Source organism: Gadus macrocephalus, chromosome 1 (genome assembly GCF_031168955.1).
Source record: "Gadus macrocephalus chromosome 1, ASM3116895v1".
Taxonomy (NCBI): domain Eukaryota; kingdom Metazoa; phylum Chordata; class Actinopteri; order Gadiformes; family Gadidae; genus Gadus; species Gadus macrocephalus.
In genome coordinates this window covers 12731183-12748807 of record NC_082382.1, presented here as the reverse complement: position 1 = coordinate 12748807, position 17625 = coordinate 12731183, and the positions used below count along the sequence as shown (strand labels likewise).

General features: G+C 47.2%; 1 protein-coding gene across 1 annotated transcript; it reads right to left on the bottom strand.

Annotated features, from left to right (window-relative positions):
- Window positions 1–31: 31 nt before the first annotated feature.
- On the bottom strand, window positions 32–17298 carry brpf1 (bromodomain and PHD finger containing, 1). The gene is made up of 16 exons (XM_060044364.1): window positions 16835–17298; window positions 14859–15646; window positions 13806–13995; window positions 13086–13373; window positions 12086–12603; window positions 11259–11457; window positions 10574–10705; window positions 8335–8463; window positions 7470–7932; window positions 7059–7358; window positions 6275–6553; window positions 5386–5533; window positions 3598–3731; window positions 2735–2850; window positions 1460–1614; window positions 32–529 (listed from the first exon to the last, which is right to left on the bottom strand). The coding sequence occupies exons 2-16, from the start codon at window positions 15599–15601 to the stop codon at window positions 346–348; spliced, it is 3978 nt and encodes a 1325-aa protein (XP_059900347.1). The 5' UTR covers window positions 15602–15646; window positions 16835–17298; the 3' UTR covers window positions 32–345.
- Window positions 17299–17625: the final 327 nt, after the last annotated feature.

The window sequence follows — 17625 nt, the reverse complement described above, 5'->3', positions numbered from 1 at the left end:
CTGGACACATCTATTTTTTTTTTCATCATCATCACCATTATCATTATTATTATTATTATCATTATTAATACCCTTTTTCCTTTATCTTAAATACAATATCTTACATTTCAGGTTAAATAACAAACTTGTGTATGCGTGCGTGCGTGTGTGTGTGTGTTGAGGATGTAGTGCTTTTCACTGGGTGCTACTTCCACTACTTGTGTCCATCAGCAGGACCCCAGACTTGGTGGGCTGGGGGTCTTCACCTCTTCACCCCCGCCCACCCACCCCCACAACCCCACCCGCCTGCTCCATCACGACACGCGGCGTCCGGGACCAGTGTGGGCGAGCCTGCCGCCGCCGTGTTCAGTCGCTGTCGCTGGTGTCGCTGCTGGGGTCCCCCTGCACCTTGTTGCGGTGCTGCATGGCGCGGTGGTAGGCCACCTGGACCGACTTCCGGATGTTGGACTTCCTGCCCTCCAGCATCTTCTCGTTGTCCAGCTTCTGGTCCACGCCCAGCTGCACCAGCTTGGACCGCGGCAGCCACTGCCTACGAGACACGGGTCACACGCCATTCAAAAAAATCCAGAGGTGGCCGCTCTAACTGCGCAACGCAAAAGAGCGTTAGTGCCGATAGTACGTTTCTTGTAAACTATGAGAAAGGTGCGGGCTTGCCAGACATTTTTCTTTTCCGTAGAAGCTATCAGATAACAGATGTGAATTTAATGATAACATTATTGAAAAGTAAAAAAGTTACACATTCTGACTTGAACTCCCAGTGTCACCCCCAATGCAAGTCTCAATGTAACTCCCAGTGTTACTCTCTATGAAACTCCAAGTGTATCTCTCAGTGTAACTTGGCACTTCTTTTCTTCTAAATAGAGGTTTATTTTTGGAGTCTGATTATGCCCTCATCAAATGTATCGACGTTAAAATATTCCAAAATATTTTCATAAAAAGGGTAATAGTTAATAATTTAACATATACACCTCTCAATCATCCATATATTATAGTATTCATTTTCTTAAATGAAATGCTTCCATCAATGGTTAGGAAGGAAGTTAGGAAACCTGCTACGCAGGTGTAGTAAGTGATTCATGTTCAACGTGACATTTTAGGACATCCTCAATATCAAGTGGGACGTTAAAGACGTAGACAAATAATTCAGCTGCAAAACCATGACCTAAAAAGACGCCTCGTCGTCTTCCTCTCCTCCTCCCTTAAGACCACATTTGCCCCATTTCTCCCTGAAGCAAAACTATAGTTCTGAGTTTTCTGTATGTGCACTTTGTTCAAAGCAAAAAAACTGTCAGATGCCTGAGACAGTATGTAGATAATTATCGGAAACCATCTGATTTGTGACTTTTTTTCTAAACCACATTTGAAAATGCAAGATAATAAAGGGCACAAGCGGAAACTCGAGAATGGAACATGAAGAACATGATGCTCTGGAACTGAAGGGAAACATGTGCACACGTACCACGTTCGCTTGTTGTCAAAGAAGAGCACCAGGAAGAGGTGCTCTCTGGCCTCCTGGGTCATCTGCTCCCCCAGCTTCAGCACGTCAAGGGGGGGCACTGGGATGGGCACGCCCCGGTGGAACACCCCTTCCCTGGGCATCTTGGGGTCAATGATCTGCAGCGAGCGGTGGGAGGAGGGAGAGGGTTAGATCAGCTCAGTGTAACAATGGGACACGGCATACTAGCGCGATCATGTTTCGATGTTCAATTGTACAATTATCTTTGCGTATATAATTTTCCGTGGTGGTGTGAACAGCCTTCAAAGTAGCTATAGTATGACTAAATTAGACCTTTGGAGGCATGAACTTCCACTCCAAACCACAGTCACACAATCTTTTTTTAGGGGGCTGACCTGAAAAGTAAATGGCATCACCAGTCATTGTTTAACCAGTCGTTTTTTTAGTTGCCGCCCCTACCACCAAGTTCAAACACTCCAAACTGTGGAGTGTGCAAAAACACACCTTCTTTCATTCTAAAAGTATTGACAGAATGGAGTTTCTTGTAATCATTGACAAATGGAGTGTACACTCCTTATATAAGTGCAATACATCCGAGGGAATAAAAGGAGATTTTCGGCTCCTTATACAAGGATTGTATAATTTTAAACACCCTGAGACAGAGACAGAGCGAGAGACACACACGCACGCGCGCACACACACACACACACACACACACAGCCATAGAAAGTGACAGAACCCCACAGAGAGAGACACACAGACAAACAAACAGTGAGAGTGAGAGAAAGAGATGGAAACAGAAATCGACAAAGAGAGACTGAAAGAGATGGGGAGAGTCAGAGACAGAGAGAGACTGAAAGAGATGGGCAGAGAGAGAGAGAGACTGAAAGAGATGGGGAGAGTCAGAGACAGAGAGAGACTGAAAGAGATGGGCAGAGAGAGAGAGAGACTGAAAGAGATGGGGAGAGTCAGAGACAGAGAGAGACTGAAAGAGATGGGGAGAGTCAGAGACAGATAGAGACTGAAAGAGATGGGGAGAGTCAGAGACAGAGAGAGACTGAAAGAGATGGGGAGAGTCAGAGACAGATAGAGACTGAAAGAGATGGGGAGAGTCAGAGACAGAGAGAGACTGAAAGAGATGGGGAGAGTCAGAGACAGATAGAGACTGAAAGAGATGGGGAGAGTCAGAGACAGAGAGAGACTGAAAGAGATGGGGAGAGTCAGAGACAGAGACAGAGTCAAAGACGTAGACAGACAGAGTCAGAGACAGAGTCTCACCAGAGCCGGGTACGAGGGGTAGCCTCTGCACTTGGCCCAAACCAGATCTAGGGCGTCCAGGGTCGAGTAGTCGTCTGAGGTCATCCAGCACCCAGAGCGGCTGCGACTACGCACCACTGAGACAAAAAAAAAAAAAAGCCCCCACCGCATGGTCACAGAAAGACGACACACCACCACACACGCACACACACTCCCACACACATACACACAATAAGGAAACTGGGCCTCCGTCAGCATAACACTGCGGCAACAGTGTCTCCTTTCCATTGTATACTGTTGCAAGTAGTGCTTATCTCTACATAATCTTCTGTTGACGGGAGCGGTTAAAGAAAATGTTCGCTAAATTGCAAAACTACGACTACTGAACAGGTATGTGTGTGTGTTTCTGCTGTGCAGGTGTGTGGTATTTGCTGGGAAAAAAACAACCATCTCTGTGTGTGGCAATGATCACTGTGGCCTTTCCCACACAGATATACTTTGCAACTATAAATCTAAAAAAATAGTTATTTCATGTACTGCATCACATTATAACTCTCCATCATGCCTTTCCAGTGTGTCACAGTGTTTCATTTCATAGTCTCACGCCTGGAATACAAGCATTTCATGGCCTGTAATGACATTGCCTAACATTATGGTGCACATGACCAGTACTACCTGGGACATGTTACCTCTCAGGCTTCCACACTGTGCGATGAGTCACCATTGTTTCCATTTCATGCATCATACCTGTACCATCTCAACCACTAGAAGATGGCAAACAATGATACCAAAGGATGAACCTCCCCCGCAACATGCATGTCTGTGTTTGTGTGATCAAGCGTGTGCATGTCTGTGTGTGTATATGCCTGTGTTTTTGTGCTTACGGTGCGAAACACTGCGTGAGCCTCCGACGGAGTAGGAGTCGTTTTCCGTGCCGGACGTTTCCTCGCTGCTGTCCTCGTGGAAGGCTGAGCGGGAGAAGGACGTCTTTCCGCGGCCCTGCTTGGATGGAGTGGTGCTGAAACACACCCATACACACACTGTCAGTCAGGAGGTCCCAACAGGAGCTATTGAAATACTCTTGGCACGAGCAAAGTTAGCCTAAGCTTCTTCCAGCACCTAACTGTTTGATTACTGGTTTGATTATAACTTCCTCAATACGAAGAAGATAAGACGATAGTTCTTTATAAGGTGTCATATCTTTTGCTGGGCTGTGTTCTTGCATTATACCATTATACCAATGCCATCCGCGATCATTGTACATGGCCTCTCACCAACACACTGACAACAGGCGGAATAGCCCCTCCTCTTAATGCAATGTGAATCATATAAATGATTGTAACAAGTTCCACAGTTACAGGTGGCTGTCACTCTACACATAGGTGACTTCTATGGGCTCCACCAGACAATTGGACGCAGGGTGGTGGTGATTGTTGAAAGACCGGTTTATTTTCAAGGTTATTTGAAAATGATAACATGGTCTGGTGTTCTGTGTTGCCATTGAGTCGAAAAATTGAAGAGTGTGTTTGGATGGCTGGTTTAACCTGTGCAGACGGATGATTCAATGTGTAAAAGGTGTGCAGCCTCACCTAGCACCAGATTCCAGTCAGTCTGCCAGGTCGGGCTGCTTAAACCAGCCATCAGACACACCCACTCCCACAATGATCATGAATGGCTGTTATTGACCTTACCCTGCAGAGAAGAGGCTTGCTAAATCTATGATATAATCAATGAGAGTTCACAAACCAGTACTAGGGATGTCACAAGCACCATTAAACTCCAATCTTAACTCTGATACACGTTCAAAAACTCAAAGAGTACCCGTGTTATCATTATGTAGACTTTTTTGTTGGTGTGCTAAGAATTCTAATATTGTTTACTTCGATGTACACATGAAAGTAAATTAAATGTATTATATACGGTCTAGCGTAAGTCAGTTTAACGTACAGTTATTGTTAGTGCGATAGCTTTGACCACAGATAAGGAGGGATGGGCTGCCCCACATAACATTACCTCCAGCTGTTCGGGTCGTCTAATGTTAAATTAGCAAGTTAAAGTAATGTTACTAGCATCTAATTCATTCGAATGACATGACATGATGTCACTAAACTTAGCGTAAATAAATCGAATATGTTAACTCGTCAGATATATTATTGGTGGTGAAGACAACCCTCAACAATGATCCAACGTTTTTTACATCTTCTAACTACTTATTTTGTTATTGTTTTGACTGGGCGGCCTACAGTATATAGCTTTAAGCCCTATGAGCAAAAGCAGGTGTCACAGATTAGAAAGGAAATGGGACATTGTTTTTTACCCTTCTAATGTTATAATGTTCTGTGCAGTGTCCCTGACAAATAAATAAATAATTAGACAAGAAAGATCGATTACTTGGTGGTTTTGATGTCATCTAATGTCTTATATTTTGTCTAACTTTAGAGTGAGATTGTTTTAAAGGATCATGACTGTTCGTATTGTTTTAAACAAAAGACTTGCTTGTATTCTCTTGCTAGTCTGAATAATACTGCCATGATAAACTGCTGGTAAGAAGCAGGTGAGTGGTGAGGGGCTGAATTGATCAACTTGTGTGGCGAAACCCCCCCCCCCCCCCCGACATCGTTCCCCTACTGGTGTCCCCAGTCAGAGGAAGTGGCCCTCTGATGCGCCCCTACCTGGTGCGGTCCGAGGCCGCGCTGCTGCTGCTGCTGCTGGTGGATTCAGAGTCGGAGCTGGAACGCGGCAGGCTCCTCTCGTTCCTGTACACCCGGAAGCTCTCCGTCACCGGCTGGTTCCCGCCGTCAAACCCGTTGCTCGGTAACCCTGGAACGCAGAGTATATTAAGTTGTTTAAAATAATGAATACACTTTGGTGCCATGATTGAATAAATGCACTGAATAAAGCAATGCATGAGAACACGGAAAACAAGGCTTTCTCGTCTCTTCAGAACGTTTTAAAACTTTAAGGTCGGCTTCTCTGTACGCTTTGTTTAACCGTTCCTGTTGATCCGTCTTACTGCTTGGCTTTGTATTCAACGTGCAGATTCACTGTTGTGCTTTACTTGTCAAATTACTGTTTGGATTTTAATTTGTTTACTCTCTTGGTAAAGAGATCTTGATCTCAACAAGACAAAAATAGCCATAACATCTCACAGAGGGACGTATCAACTACACACCTAACCAATATCGTATCAGGAAAATGTCAGAACGTATTATTTACATACAGCTCAGTCAGCTAATAAACTCTAGAATCTAAATTGCTATATTTACTTCCTCAATTAATTATTAAGTGCCAAACCGCAAGCTACAGGAACCAGTAACAAAACGTGAATGGCTGTGACCACTTCAGCGTACGGGTCATTTGTCAACCCACCTGGCTACGATTCCAGACCACAACAATAGAATCAAAGTGAAAGCTTAGACGCAAATCTACTGTAATTCATGAGATTGATTGGATTCTAGGCGCAAGACTATCTGGCGCTGAACAAACACGTGATAACCCATAACACAATCAGAGGTAAAAGGGCTGATTTCCGGATCAAACAACACGAGGCGGATGGCGTACCCAGGAGCAGCTCCTCTGCGTCGCTGTCGCTCTCCGAGGTGGAGCTGCTGTGGGGGCTGCGGGGCCTCTTCCTCGGCCGCGACGGGGACAGCAGGGGCAGCTGCGGGGGTCCGATGGGGCTGGGGCTCACCCCCGTCCCGCCGTGGCCCAGGTCCCGGTTCTTAGGGGGGCGGCCGGGCCTCTTGGGGGGTCCCGCCGTCTTGGGGTTCTTTTTGGAGAAGAGGACGGAGGTGCGGCGGCCCACCTCCGGGGCCAGCACCGAGGAGGAGGCGCTCAGATCTGGGGGGGGGGGGGGGGGGGGGGAGAGGGAAAGGGTTACTTCTTCACATTAATTTTAAACTATTGATTCATAAATGTGCAGGAGTTCAGCAAGAGGAATAGAGTCTAGGTCATAACACTGTTATGACAAAAATTATAGTTGCGATTATTTTGCTGATTATTTTTCGACAATGTGCCAGAGTTGTAACGTGTGTATAATGATATTAATGTGTTTGGGCACACAAAATTGGAGGCATACATGTTTTACCTCTCTTTAATTAATTGCGTCCTTTCACAAGCCTCAAATGCCCAATTAATTATGCTTGAAAAGGTTGAGTAGATTAATAAGGTCATGTTTAAAAAAGGTTAAGATCAAAAGATTTAAAGCCATAACCATTTAACCACATGTTAAATATACTGATACATTCTGATAGATTCACTATGTGGTGTCCTCGTCAATGCGTGTTTGAATGTGTTCAGGTGTTTCCTGATACATCGTATGACCGTGCCATGCGTCGGGACTGACCCTTGCCGCCGATCTCCTGGCTGCTGCTCTCCCCTCCCTCGTCGTGGCGCCCCGGGACGGAGGGGTGGTGGGGGAGGGAGGCGAGCCGCTCCCCGCCCAACACGGGGCCCAGGCCGGCGCCCAGCTCCCGCTGGTGGGCCAGCTTCCTCTTGACGACCGCCATCTCCTTCCTTAGGGCTTTGGCGCGCCGCGACTGGCCGATGCTGTGCTTCCCCGCATTGGTCTCGTCGAAGCGCGCCTGCAGAAAGTGCAGCTGGTCCTCCAGAGGCAGCCGCCGGCGGTTCTCCGGCAGCAGCAGATCTACAACACGAGTGCACAGGGGCCAGAGGTCATACATCTGCCCTGGAACTAAGAAAGGTCAGGAGTGTGTCAGGGGGGGGGGGGGGGGGGGGGGGGGGAGTGTTCCCTTACCCTCCTCATTGGAAGACAGCGGCAGGTCTCTGTCTCGCTCCCTGTCTCTTTCCCGCTCCCTCTCTCGGTCCCTCTCCCGGTCTCTGTCTCTGTCTCTCTCGCGTTCCCTCTCCCGTTCCCGTTCCCGTTCCCTCTCCCACTCGCGCTCCCGCTCCCTGTCCCGGTCGTTGTGGGGGCTGTCGGGGCTGGGCTCGCGGGGGAGGTGCAGGCCCGCCTCGTAGTCGAAGCCGATGCGCTCCGCCTGCCGCCGTGCGCTGCGGATCACGGCGGCGCCCATCTCGCGCAGCCGCAGCGCGGCGCGGTAGAACACCGTGTCCTTGGCGTTGTACTTGAGGCAGTTGTTGACGATGAGGCCAAAGTCGGACTCAAACGCCTCAAACGTGAGGTAGTGGTGAGACTCCAGCAGGTTCCACATGGTCTGGAAGTCCATGGGCGTGTCGATGTGGTCCAGGTAGTCGGGTACCTGTGGACGGGTTCGATGGACGTTTAATAATGAGGCTGTGCTGCAGAGTGGATTTATACAGCGATACACTCCACGTTGATCGACGTGGATGTGGAGCTCATTGACCGAGATAAGACTGTGGCCACACTGATTCAGCCAGGGAACGCTCTAGACATCGTTAACTAGACTTGAACTTTCTTGCGCTAGCCCATTCGCTAATAACATCTATAAAACAATGTTATTGTTTAAAAGCAATTTGACCTTATTATATTATACATATTGTGTTAACCTGTCCAGGGTGAGAGACAAAAGAAATTTCCCCTTGAGTTTATGCAAGGGTTTATGCAAGGAATCCCATCTCAAATTACAATGGATGAAACTGTATGCATGTACATTATTTCTGCATGCGTGTCATCAGGTTACCTCTGCCAGTGGAACAGGTTCGGTGAAAAAGTTACTGGTGTCTCTTTCCTGTAACTGCTCCAGGGTACTTCTCAGCAGCACCAGGAAGGGAGTCAGCTGCATCTCTAGCGCCATCTGCTGGACCTTGATCTGAACACCCAGGTTCAGACCACAGCAGACACACATTCAGAATACAATGAATACATCATCCTGCATGTAAAATCTAGGGGCGAGTACTGCCAGTGGATTAGGTAGTAGTATGATAGTTACACTAATGCATGCATTAAAAAAGCACATGGTTTCATTATTAAACTTCAGGACAAATCAAAATAAATATATAACAATGTAAGAAATATAAAAATATATGGAAATATGTGTAGATTTGTCCTCAGGCACGTGACTGAAAGAAGTGCAGAACGAGGCAGCAGGTCGAGGACGCAAACCAAAAATAGCTGCACAAAGCACAGGGAATGACCTCTGAATTAGTGGACTAGACTATACAGTATCTCCCACGAGTACTACGGACTAACAACTCGTGAGACGTAACCGTAGAGTGTGAATATTATGGAAGTAGCGTCCGTGACATTGCCCTTTGGTTTACACACGACTGTTACTGTATGTTCCACATTAAGACATCAACCACCAATGCTTGAGGTTTTTGCATGCAAACAACACCGGGAAAAAATAACATCTTTGGCCGGCTTGCATTGAATATTAACTCATTAATGTTCAATCCGAAATTACTTGTTAACTTATTAAATAACCTTAAAAGGCACCCAGTGCAACTTTATGTAAACATTCAATGAAAAATAAACATTCAATTTCTAGTCTTTTTTACACGTAGTAAGTTTCAATAACTCCATACCATTACATATCGACATTCAAGGAGCAAAGATGAGACGTCGTGGTGTGGTGAGAACTGATAGAAAATCGTAAACAACAACAATCGCCGGTGGGGAGAAGCCATTTTTCCATTGACTGGAAGCCTGCTTTATTTATTGTAGGTTACAAAAAATAAAGAAAATGGCGGCATTGTTGTTGTTATCGATTTTGTATCAGTTCTCACCACACAACGACGTCTCATCTTTGCTGCTTAAATGTCGGTATGTAACGGTATGGAGTTATTGAAACTTACTACGTGTAAAAAAGACTAGAAATTGAATGTTTATTTTTAAGCCTCGAAAGTTGCACTGGGTGCCTTTAAGGCCGTGTTGCAGGGTTTATTTTCCAACTAATTTGTGCAATTTGCTTGTTGGCAATAAAGATTTAAACTGTTATTTATTGTATTTTTTTTTTTTTTGGTATCACAAAACGGAATGTAATGCGAAAAAGTAGGTACTATTTTAGCGGTTTGCTATTGACTCTCATTTCCCCCAGAATGCATTGCATGACGTCACGTTGGGGAGACACGGACCAAAGCCGCAATGAGACCCTTGAGAGTAGAGACTAGTAAGAGAGTGTCCAGGTGATTAAATACAGATATTATCTATAGTTAGTATATGCTACACGTGAACCTCCTAAAATGGGGCAATGTCATCGGTTCGCTATCTCGGCATATTGGGCAATATCCCGAGCATTTTCCATAAGATGAGTGAGTGCGACTGTGCGTGTGTCCTTTCCGGCTTCGGCATACTGCATGGTTATGAAGGCCTTGTGGTTGGTCGTTATTGTATGCACTGCTGTTCATTGACTAACTCCAGCGCTTGTTGCTGTGTTGCTAAATGATGGCAACTCTCCACTCATTCTCCTCTGACAATGCATTTAATTGGCTTTGACCGCCATCAGTTCTCGGCAATTCCTCATTCGCCCTCTCACGTCTGACACGTTCGAAATTATACTGCTGTGGGCCGTCATACATGTTATTTGTGGTTCTTGCCACCTCTTAGACGCCATAGTTCTAGTACTAAGCTGAGGCTACCTTCCACCACGTCTCCCCAACGTGACGTCATCGCCGAATGGCGTTAGAAAACACCCGTTACTGCCAAAAACTGGACTTTAACACTATTTTGGAGACACTTTATAAATTATACACATATTTTGAGTGCTTTATGTACCCATTAGTCAAAACTTCCGGTTAACCTGCACGTAGGCCTTTAACTAGCGTCTTTAAAAAGGGGCACGCTTTCTGCATCCATCCGCGTTGAACCCCCTACAGGACGTTACTGGAACTACACATTGGCCTCTGCCGCCAGTGAACGGAATGAGCGGGAGTGTGAATTAATGGAGGGCGGGAGGGATGAACAAGGACAGCGGGGCTCACCGTCTCCCTCTTGAGCTTCTCCCTCTTGCGTATGAGCTCCACCAGGAGGCGGGCTCGCTCCAGGTCGTGCCTCAGCCTCTGCCAGGCCTTCAGCTGCTCCTTCAGCGCAGACGGCTTCTCCTCGCCCTCTCTCTGGAGCATGGGCACCGCACATACATAGAAACGAAGACAGACAGACAGACAGACAGACAGACAGACAGACAGACAGACAGACAGACAGACAGACAGACAGACAGACAGACAGACAGACAGACAGACAGACAGACAGACAGACAGACAGACAGACAGACAGACAGACAGACAGACAGACAGACACACACGTCAGATATAACAGTGATTCATGATAAACTGTGGTGGAGATTTCCCATGGGAAAAATATTCTATATCTAGGCCTATATATTATTTTTTTTATATTAAACATATTTTAGGTTGTCCAAATCTGCGCGATATTGTACCCTAGCTTTTTGAAGCACTGTTCAAATTAGTTCTACACAATTAAACCAGCGAAGAAATAAAGAAAATACAGAAATAAACAGAAATGTCTCAAAGTCTGATTTTTAGATCTAGACCCAATTCTTAATGTTACATGGTGGTACAGCAGCAGTACGGCATTCTTTGGAGAAAACCCTGCACATGTGCAGTGTGGGAGCACGTCTGTGTCTTTGTATGTGTGTGCGCGTCTCACCACAGGAAGTATGGCACTGCTGGGTGGCGGCGTGGGCAGGATCTGCTCCACATTGCGTTGGGACTGCAGGTGCGTCTGCAGCCGGCGCAGCAGCGGCACGCCGTTGCGACTCTGCCGCTTCAGGGTCCAGTAGCTGTGCAGCCTCTGCATGAACTGGCTCTTTCGAGGCACCGTGAGGTTGCTGGTGATCTTACCCAGCCTGGACACAGGGGAGCCCCAGCACGGTTCCGTTATTCAGACCACAACCTCTAGGTTCTAGCGGTATAAAGAGATTTGTTTATGTACTATGTGCACTGGGTTTCTGTTGTCTGATGGGAGTTGATTGATTGTCGTGTTGTGCTGCAGGAAAGTTATTTCTCCACGGGGATAATTAAAGTACTTATCTATACATGATTTCCTAAAAAATATTTGACTTACTTAATATTTTTTTTTTTTTTTTTTTCTTTTTTTAGGTGGGGGGGGGGGGGAAATCATTGGTCCAAGGACTGATCGGTGTTTCGAAGTATACGGCTACTCGAATTCTAAGCTACCCTGGACGGGATTTAGCGTGAAAGAAAAAAAAAAAGAAAGAAAACGGCGATTGTCGCCGAAAAGCGACAAGTTTGCAGGTGTGTAGATAGTCTTAAAGGGGGTGATCCCAAAGATTTTCAAGTACATAAAGTTCAGTTAAGGCAATTCTTATCGAGGTAACACAATGTTGATTGAGAATGTAAAATAAATCTTTGAGATAACCACTGTAATGTCCCAAATTAAAGATGACGGATGGATAACTAACGGAGAGCCGAGGTAGAGAGGCGTGTGTGCGTGCGTGCGCGTCGTCAGCATACCTGTGGGGGGGTATGCAGGGCACCGACACAACCGGCGCGGCCGCCCTCTTCTCCGCCAGAATCTTGCGGGCGCGCTTCATCTTGATGCGGGACTTGGCCTTGGCGCGCTTGGCGCGCTCCGAGCTCCAGCCCTTGGAGTCGTCGTCGTGGCCAATGCTGGGCTCGTCGTCGTCCTCCAGCTCCCCCTCGCTGTTGGACGAGCCCATGCTGGCCCCGCCCACCCCGGCCAGGGGGCGGGCCGAGCCGGGCGGAGTGTGGATGTCGCAGTAGGCCGTCTTGCGCACGCTGAACGACGTGCCGTTGGCGCCCGTCTCGCGCACGGGCTCCATCTTCATGTAGAGGCCGGCCTGCTGCGCGCAGGTCACGTGGAAGGCGGTGTAGCAGTTAGCCTTGTGGCACTGGATGCAGGCGCCCGAGCCGCGCTGCTTGCAGATGTAGCAGGTGAGCTTCCAGCGGGCGGGGGGGATGTGCTCGATGCTGTCGATGGGCTCCAGGAACACTGTGTTGGCGAAGCACACCTGGCGGGGGGGGGGGGGCATGTCTCAGTTCACTACTACGGTTCACTACTACAGCACTGGGTTAGAGGGGCGTGGAGCGTTGCGTTGCTGATGTGATCACTGACTGACCCTGATGTGATCACTGACTGCTAAATGGGAGAAAGGATAACTTTGGGAGTTAAGAACTTTACTTCCATCATAGAGAGGAGCCTGACCCCACATTTGTGGCTCATTATCTAAACAAATGCGGAAAATGAAAAGGGCATTGCTGTTCAACATTTCACCATCATACTTAATCCCATCATTGTACACCCCCTACTTAAAGCAAAAATCATAACAAATAAAATAATTTAGTGTTTAAGTTTAGAGTTGAAACAAATACGATACGATCACGTACACACACACACACACACCTCTCATTTGTTCTCGTAAACAATCAATTCAGAAATATCTGAACACAACCGAAGAGCAGGTAGTCGTGTCAGGGGGCACAGGCAGCTCACCTCCGGGATCCAGAGGGCGCACACCACGTGCGCCCAGCGGGCGTCGTCCGTCTGCTTGAAGGCACCGCCCTTGTTGGGGCATAGGGCGCAGTCCACCGCCCTGCTGGGGGACTGCAGGCAGCGGCGACACAGCCACTGGCCCTCGGGGATGTAGGGCACGCCGTAGCACTCCTGGTGCACGGCCAGGTTGCACATGTCACAGAACAGGATCACGTTGCTGTTCTGACACTCGCCGTCGTTGCAGATGCAGCACACGGCGTCCTCGTCGATGAGCGAGCTGGGGTCCGCCTGTGCAGTGGAGTGGGGGGGGGGGGGGGAGAGAAGCAGTGGTTTCAGGGGGGGGGGGATTTGTTTTCTTTCCGTTAGTGATCTGTTATTTGTATCATCTCCCTGCACTTTGTCTTACATTGCCATTGCATCAATAAGGAACAGATGCATTGTTTTAATCCAAAAGAAGGTTAAGCTTGCCTAAACGTAAATTATAATTGATCTATTTTACATATGTAGCCCTTTTTAATACTTTTACCATTATGTTGTTCTGCTGCTGCAACATCCAATTACCCATTGGGGACTAATACAGTTTTATCTTAACTTCTATTATCTGAGAGTGAGGGTTTACTCTGATAACAAACCACTCCATATCTCCTTCCCCCTTGAATCCATCCATCCGAGTCACCCTGCCGTCTCCACTGCTTAGCGGCTATGAGTTCAGGTGCGCACCTTGTTGTGGCTCTCAAAGTAGGACTCCTTCTCCAGGCGGTCCATGAGGTACTCAAACACCTCCTGGGGGATGGGCGTCACGCCGTCGGACCGCCGCTTGTCGTTCATGATGTCCAGCCAAATGTAGTCCTCCTCGTCGATGTCGTACTCCACCTCCTCGTCCAGCTCCTCCACCGACTTGTCTATGTACCTTTTGGGGCGGGATTGGGAAGAGGTGGTGAAGTGACTACCGTGATGAACAACCACCAGGGGCGGGAGGAGGTGGGTGGAGAGGGTTTACAGGGAGCATACGGTAGTACAGATCAGTTCACAGAGAGAAGCCAGGGACAACGTCATCTGTTCAGCCAGGCAAAACAAAAAACGGACACAGTCACGGTTATCAAGATTCATGGTTATTTCTTATTGTGCCCATGTTGTTATTGCATTAGTCTGACAAATCAGACTTTAGAGTAATTCTAAAGTCTGATGTTGGACAAAGTGACTGGAGGCGAGGATTCTGTAAGGGTGTAATTGGCAAACACAAACTCGGCCAGCAGTGTTATAAGTGTCTGTAGAGGTTTCAAATCAAGACTGCGTACAATGGCCAGTTGGCCACTGTCGACTGGCAACACTTAATTAAAGCCCCTTCAGAAAGTCACATGCACTCGTGTGAATGAGTTTTCTTTCGGTAGAATATCTCTGTGATTAAACACTTTTATGTTCCCGGCCAAGGCTGGGCACAATCTCCCCCCAGAAGTACTGCTATAAAATAGAAGGGCTGCCAGATACGAGATTACTATTGAATAGACTTAGATTCAGTTAGTCTTAGTTTGTAATAACATGCATCTGACACAATACAATAGGAGTATGTAGAGTGAGAACCTTGAAGATTGGTTACAGCATATTGACTACAGTTAACCGGATGCACAGGGGAGCTACACGATTTTGAGTGACTGTGTCAGGTGTTGAGGCTGCATTACGTGTAATCTAAGAGCCCTTAGAGCTAGACGGCCAGACAACATCCTCTTGGCCCATTTCATGTTGTGGCCGAAAAGGATCCCAGTCAAAACTCACCTGTAGTAGGACAAGTGGCGAGTAGGGGCGTCGGGCCTCTCCTGGTCCAGCTCTCTGAACACCGCCTCGGGCAGCTTGACTGCGGGGCCTGACGGTGCGCTGTGGTGATGCGACGAGCCCTCCTTCTTCTTCTCTTTGCTCTTGTGCTTCCCGGACTTGGGGGTGGCTTTGCCACCGTTGGCAGCCGGCGTGTCTGGCCCCCTGTCCTTGCCGTTCCCCCCGGCATCGCTTCCCCCCGCGCCACTGTCCGCGCCGTTGCACGCCGCACCTCCGCTGCCCCCCGTGCCGGACGACGGGGGGTCCTCCGTCTCGCTGTCCTCCTCGGACACCACGTCAATGTTCTCAAAGATGTTGATGCGGTGGATGCGCCCCTGGATCTCCAGCTCCACCATGCGCTGGGCTTGGGCATACGTCATCGTATCCCGGCCCGGTGAGTGGGAGCGGTCCGACCGGCACGGGCTGCCGGGCGTATTCCCCCCCTGGCCTTGTCCGCCGCCCTTGCCGCCCCCTCCGTCGCCGTCCATGGAGCCCGCGAGTGACACCCGCGGGGGCCTGCCTTTCCTCTTTTTCTGGGGCATGTTAGGTGCAGGCGTGGGGTTGTCGTGGTCATAGTGGTAGAGGTGATACTCTATCCCGCTGTAGCTTTTGTAAACTTTGCGGCAGGTCTCCACAGGACACTCGTATGGAGGCTTGGTGGCCCGGAGGTTGTGACAGAATGTCTTCACGTCAAAGTCTAGCCCCATTGTGCCAAGGGCCACTGCTGGGACGGCTCCAACACAGTTTTACATCTGAAGCATGGGCAAAAGGCAGCAGATGAGACGCAACTTAGCATATATATATAAATAGAAGTTTTAAAGACAGTTTAAAGGTAAATGTGACACCAACTAACTCAGCTCAGGCTGTTCACTGGTTTTGTTATCATCACGTGACAAACGTCTTTCTGCACCATGGCAACAGACTGACTGATAGATATCCTCAGCCTCAGTTTAAACATTTAAACAGCCACCTGTTCTAGTCTAGCTACACTACATCTACTTTAAACATGTTGTCGTGGGCGGGTCAACAACAACCCATCAAACGAATCACTGTATCCTGGACTACAAACCTGGACCAACCTGTCTGGTAGCAAGTAACAAGGATTTTGAAAAGAAACAAGCACAACGGAATAAATTAACCCGCTCTAATGTTAGCTTTAGCATATAGTGCGTCCTCCATGTAGTACACTGAACGAAGCACCCCAGCCTGCTACTTATGAGCTACCAGGCTAACGATAGTAAACAAAAGCACCAACCGCATTTCCAACCACAACATCAGCCACACAGCAGAGAGGACAGAGCCAACGTTAGCTCTAGCTGTCGTTTGTTAATTTTGGCGGATTTTTTGTTTTGTTCCGCTCAATGTGGCATAATACACCCCATGCCGTTTACACCAGTGCTTGTATTCACGTGCTAAACGTTAGCCCGTTAAAGCTATTAATTTTTCCGTAGAGGAGAGGACGCTTCGGGACTTCACAACACAAGCAGGGGACACATTTAAAGTTCGCAGATTGACATATAGTAGTCTTACTGTCGCTCATCATTCTGGCTGCTACAATGTTTCCCTCCACAATGACCTCACCCTGAGAATGCTAGACACCAGCAGCAGAATGACAGAAGAATGTTTAGTTAATAAGACTACGGTGGGAAAAAAGGTAGGGATACCTTGCTTGACTAGGCAATGTGTTGATTTAATAATCCACCAATTAATAGTCTTGAAGCTGGCAAGACACACACACACACACACAAGCGATGCTTGGTGGTACACACTATACAGAGTTATTTTGAGTGTTGCCGATCAGGGTAGTCTTGACTTCTATATTCATATTTAGCTACTACACATGAATTGTTGGAATATAAGCTAATATTAATTAATACTCAACGCCCCATCCAGCTTCATGGTCCTCAAACCATGTAGCGATCTATATTATAAACACTTACTACTCCGCGTTCCTCGAGACTGCGTGCGGCGAAATCTCACACCAGATCGGAAGGTTTGCAGACCGATGTGTATCGATCAAATGGTCCCAGGTAGATTTACACCAAGCGCACACGCATTGGAAATGTTTACGATAAAAAACAGTATTGCATTGAGTTCATTGTGATAGGAATAATTCAGGAACTCGACCGAACAAAAGGGGCCACCATTGCTGAACGCCATTGGCGCGTGTATACACATTCGTCAGGCGAAGCAGGATCTACTTCTTTCCGTCCAGATTCAAAAATGTCCACATGTGGAAGTTTTTGTATGTTTTTAGTTAAATCAAATATGCGATAAGGTTCAGTAGACATTTTACTCTGCATTTGTTTTATAATGAAAACGGTCTGTTGTTTCCCTGATAGTGACGAATCTACCGATGTGTTTCGCCTGCTATAGGCTTTGATGTTTTTTTTTTTCTTCCGCCAGTTTACTACTACTGAACCGTACTGAACATCATGGGCGTCGGGCGACTGTCAAGGCGTTCAAATACTGGACCCCACTTTTGCTAATTCAGCTTAAATCAAAATAACGTATTTTATTCAGAAATATATTTCAGAAATTAAACGTATGACATTGATAAATATGTTTGAATATATTTTATTAATATTTTTGTGATATGTCAGAAATAACTACATTATATGTAATAGGAGAAAAGTAAGCTTTAATTGTATGTTATTGTGCATGTACAATTGTATTAAAAAACAACTAATTCCATATCAATTTGTGGTAAATGAACAAGGATAATAAAAAC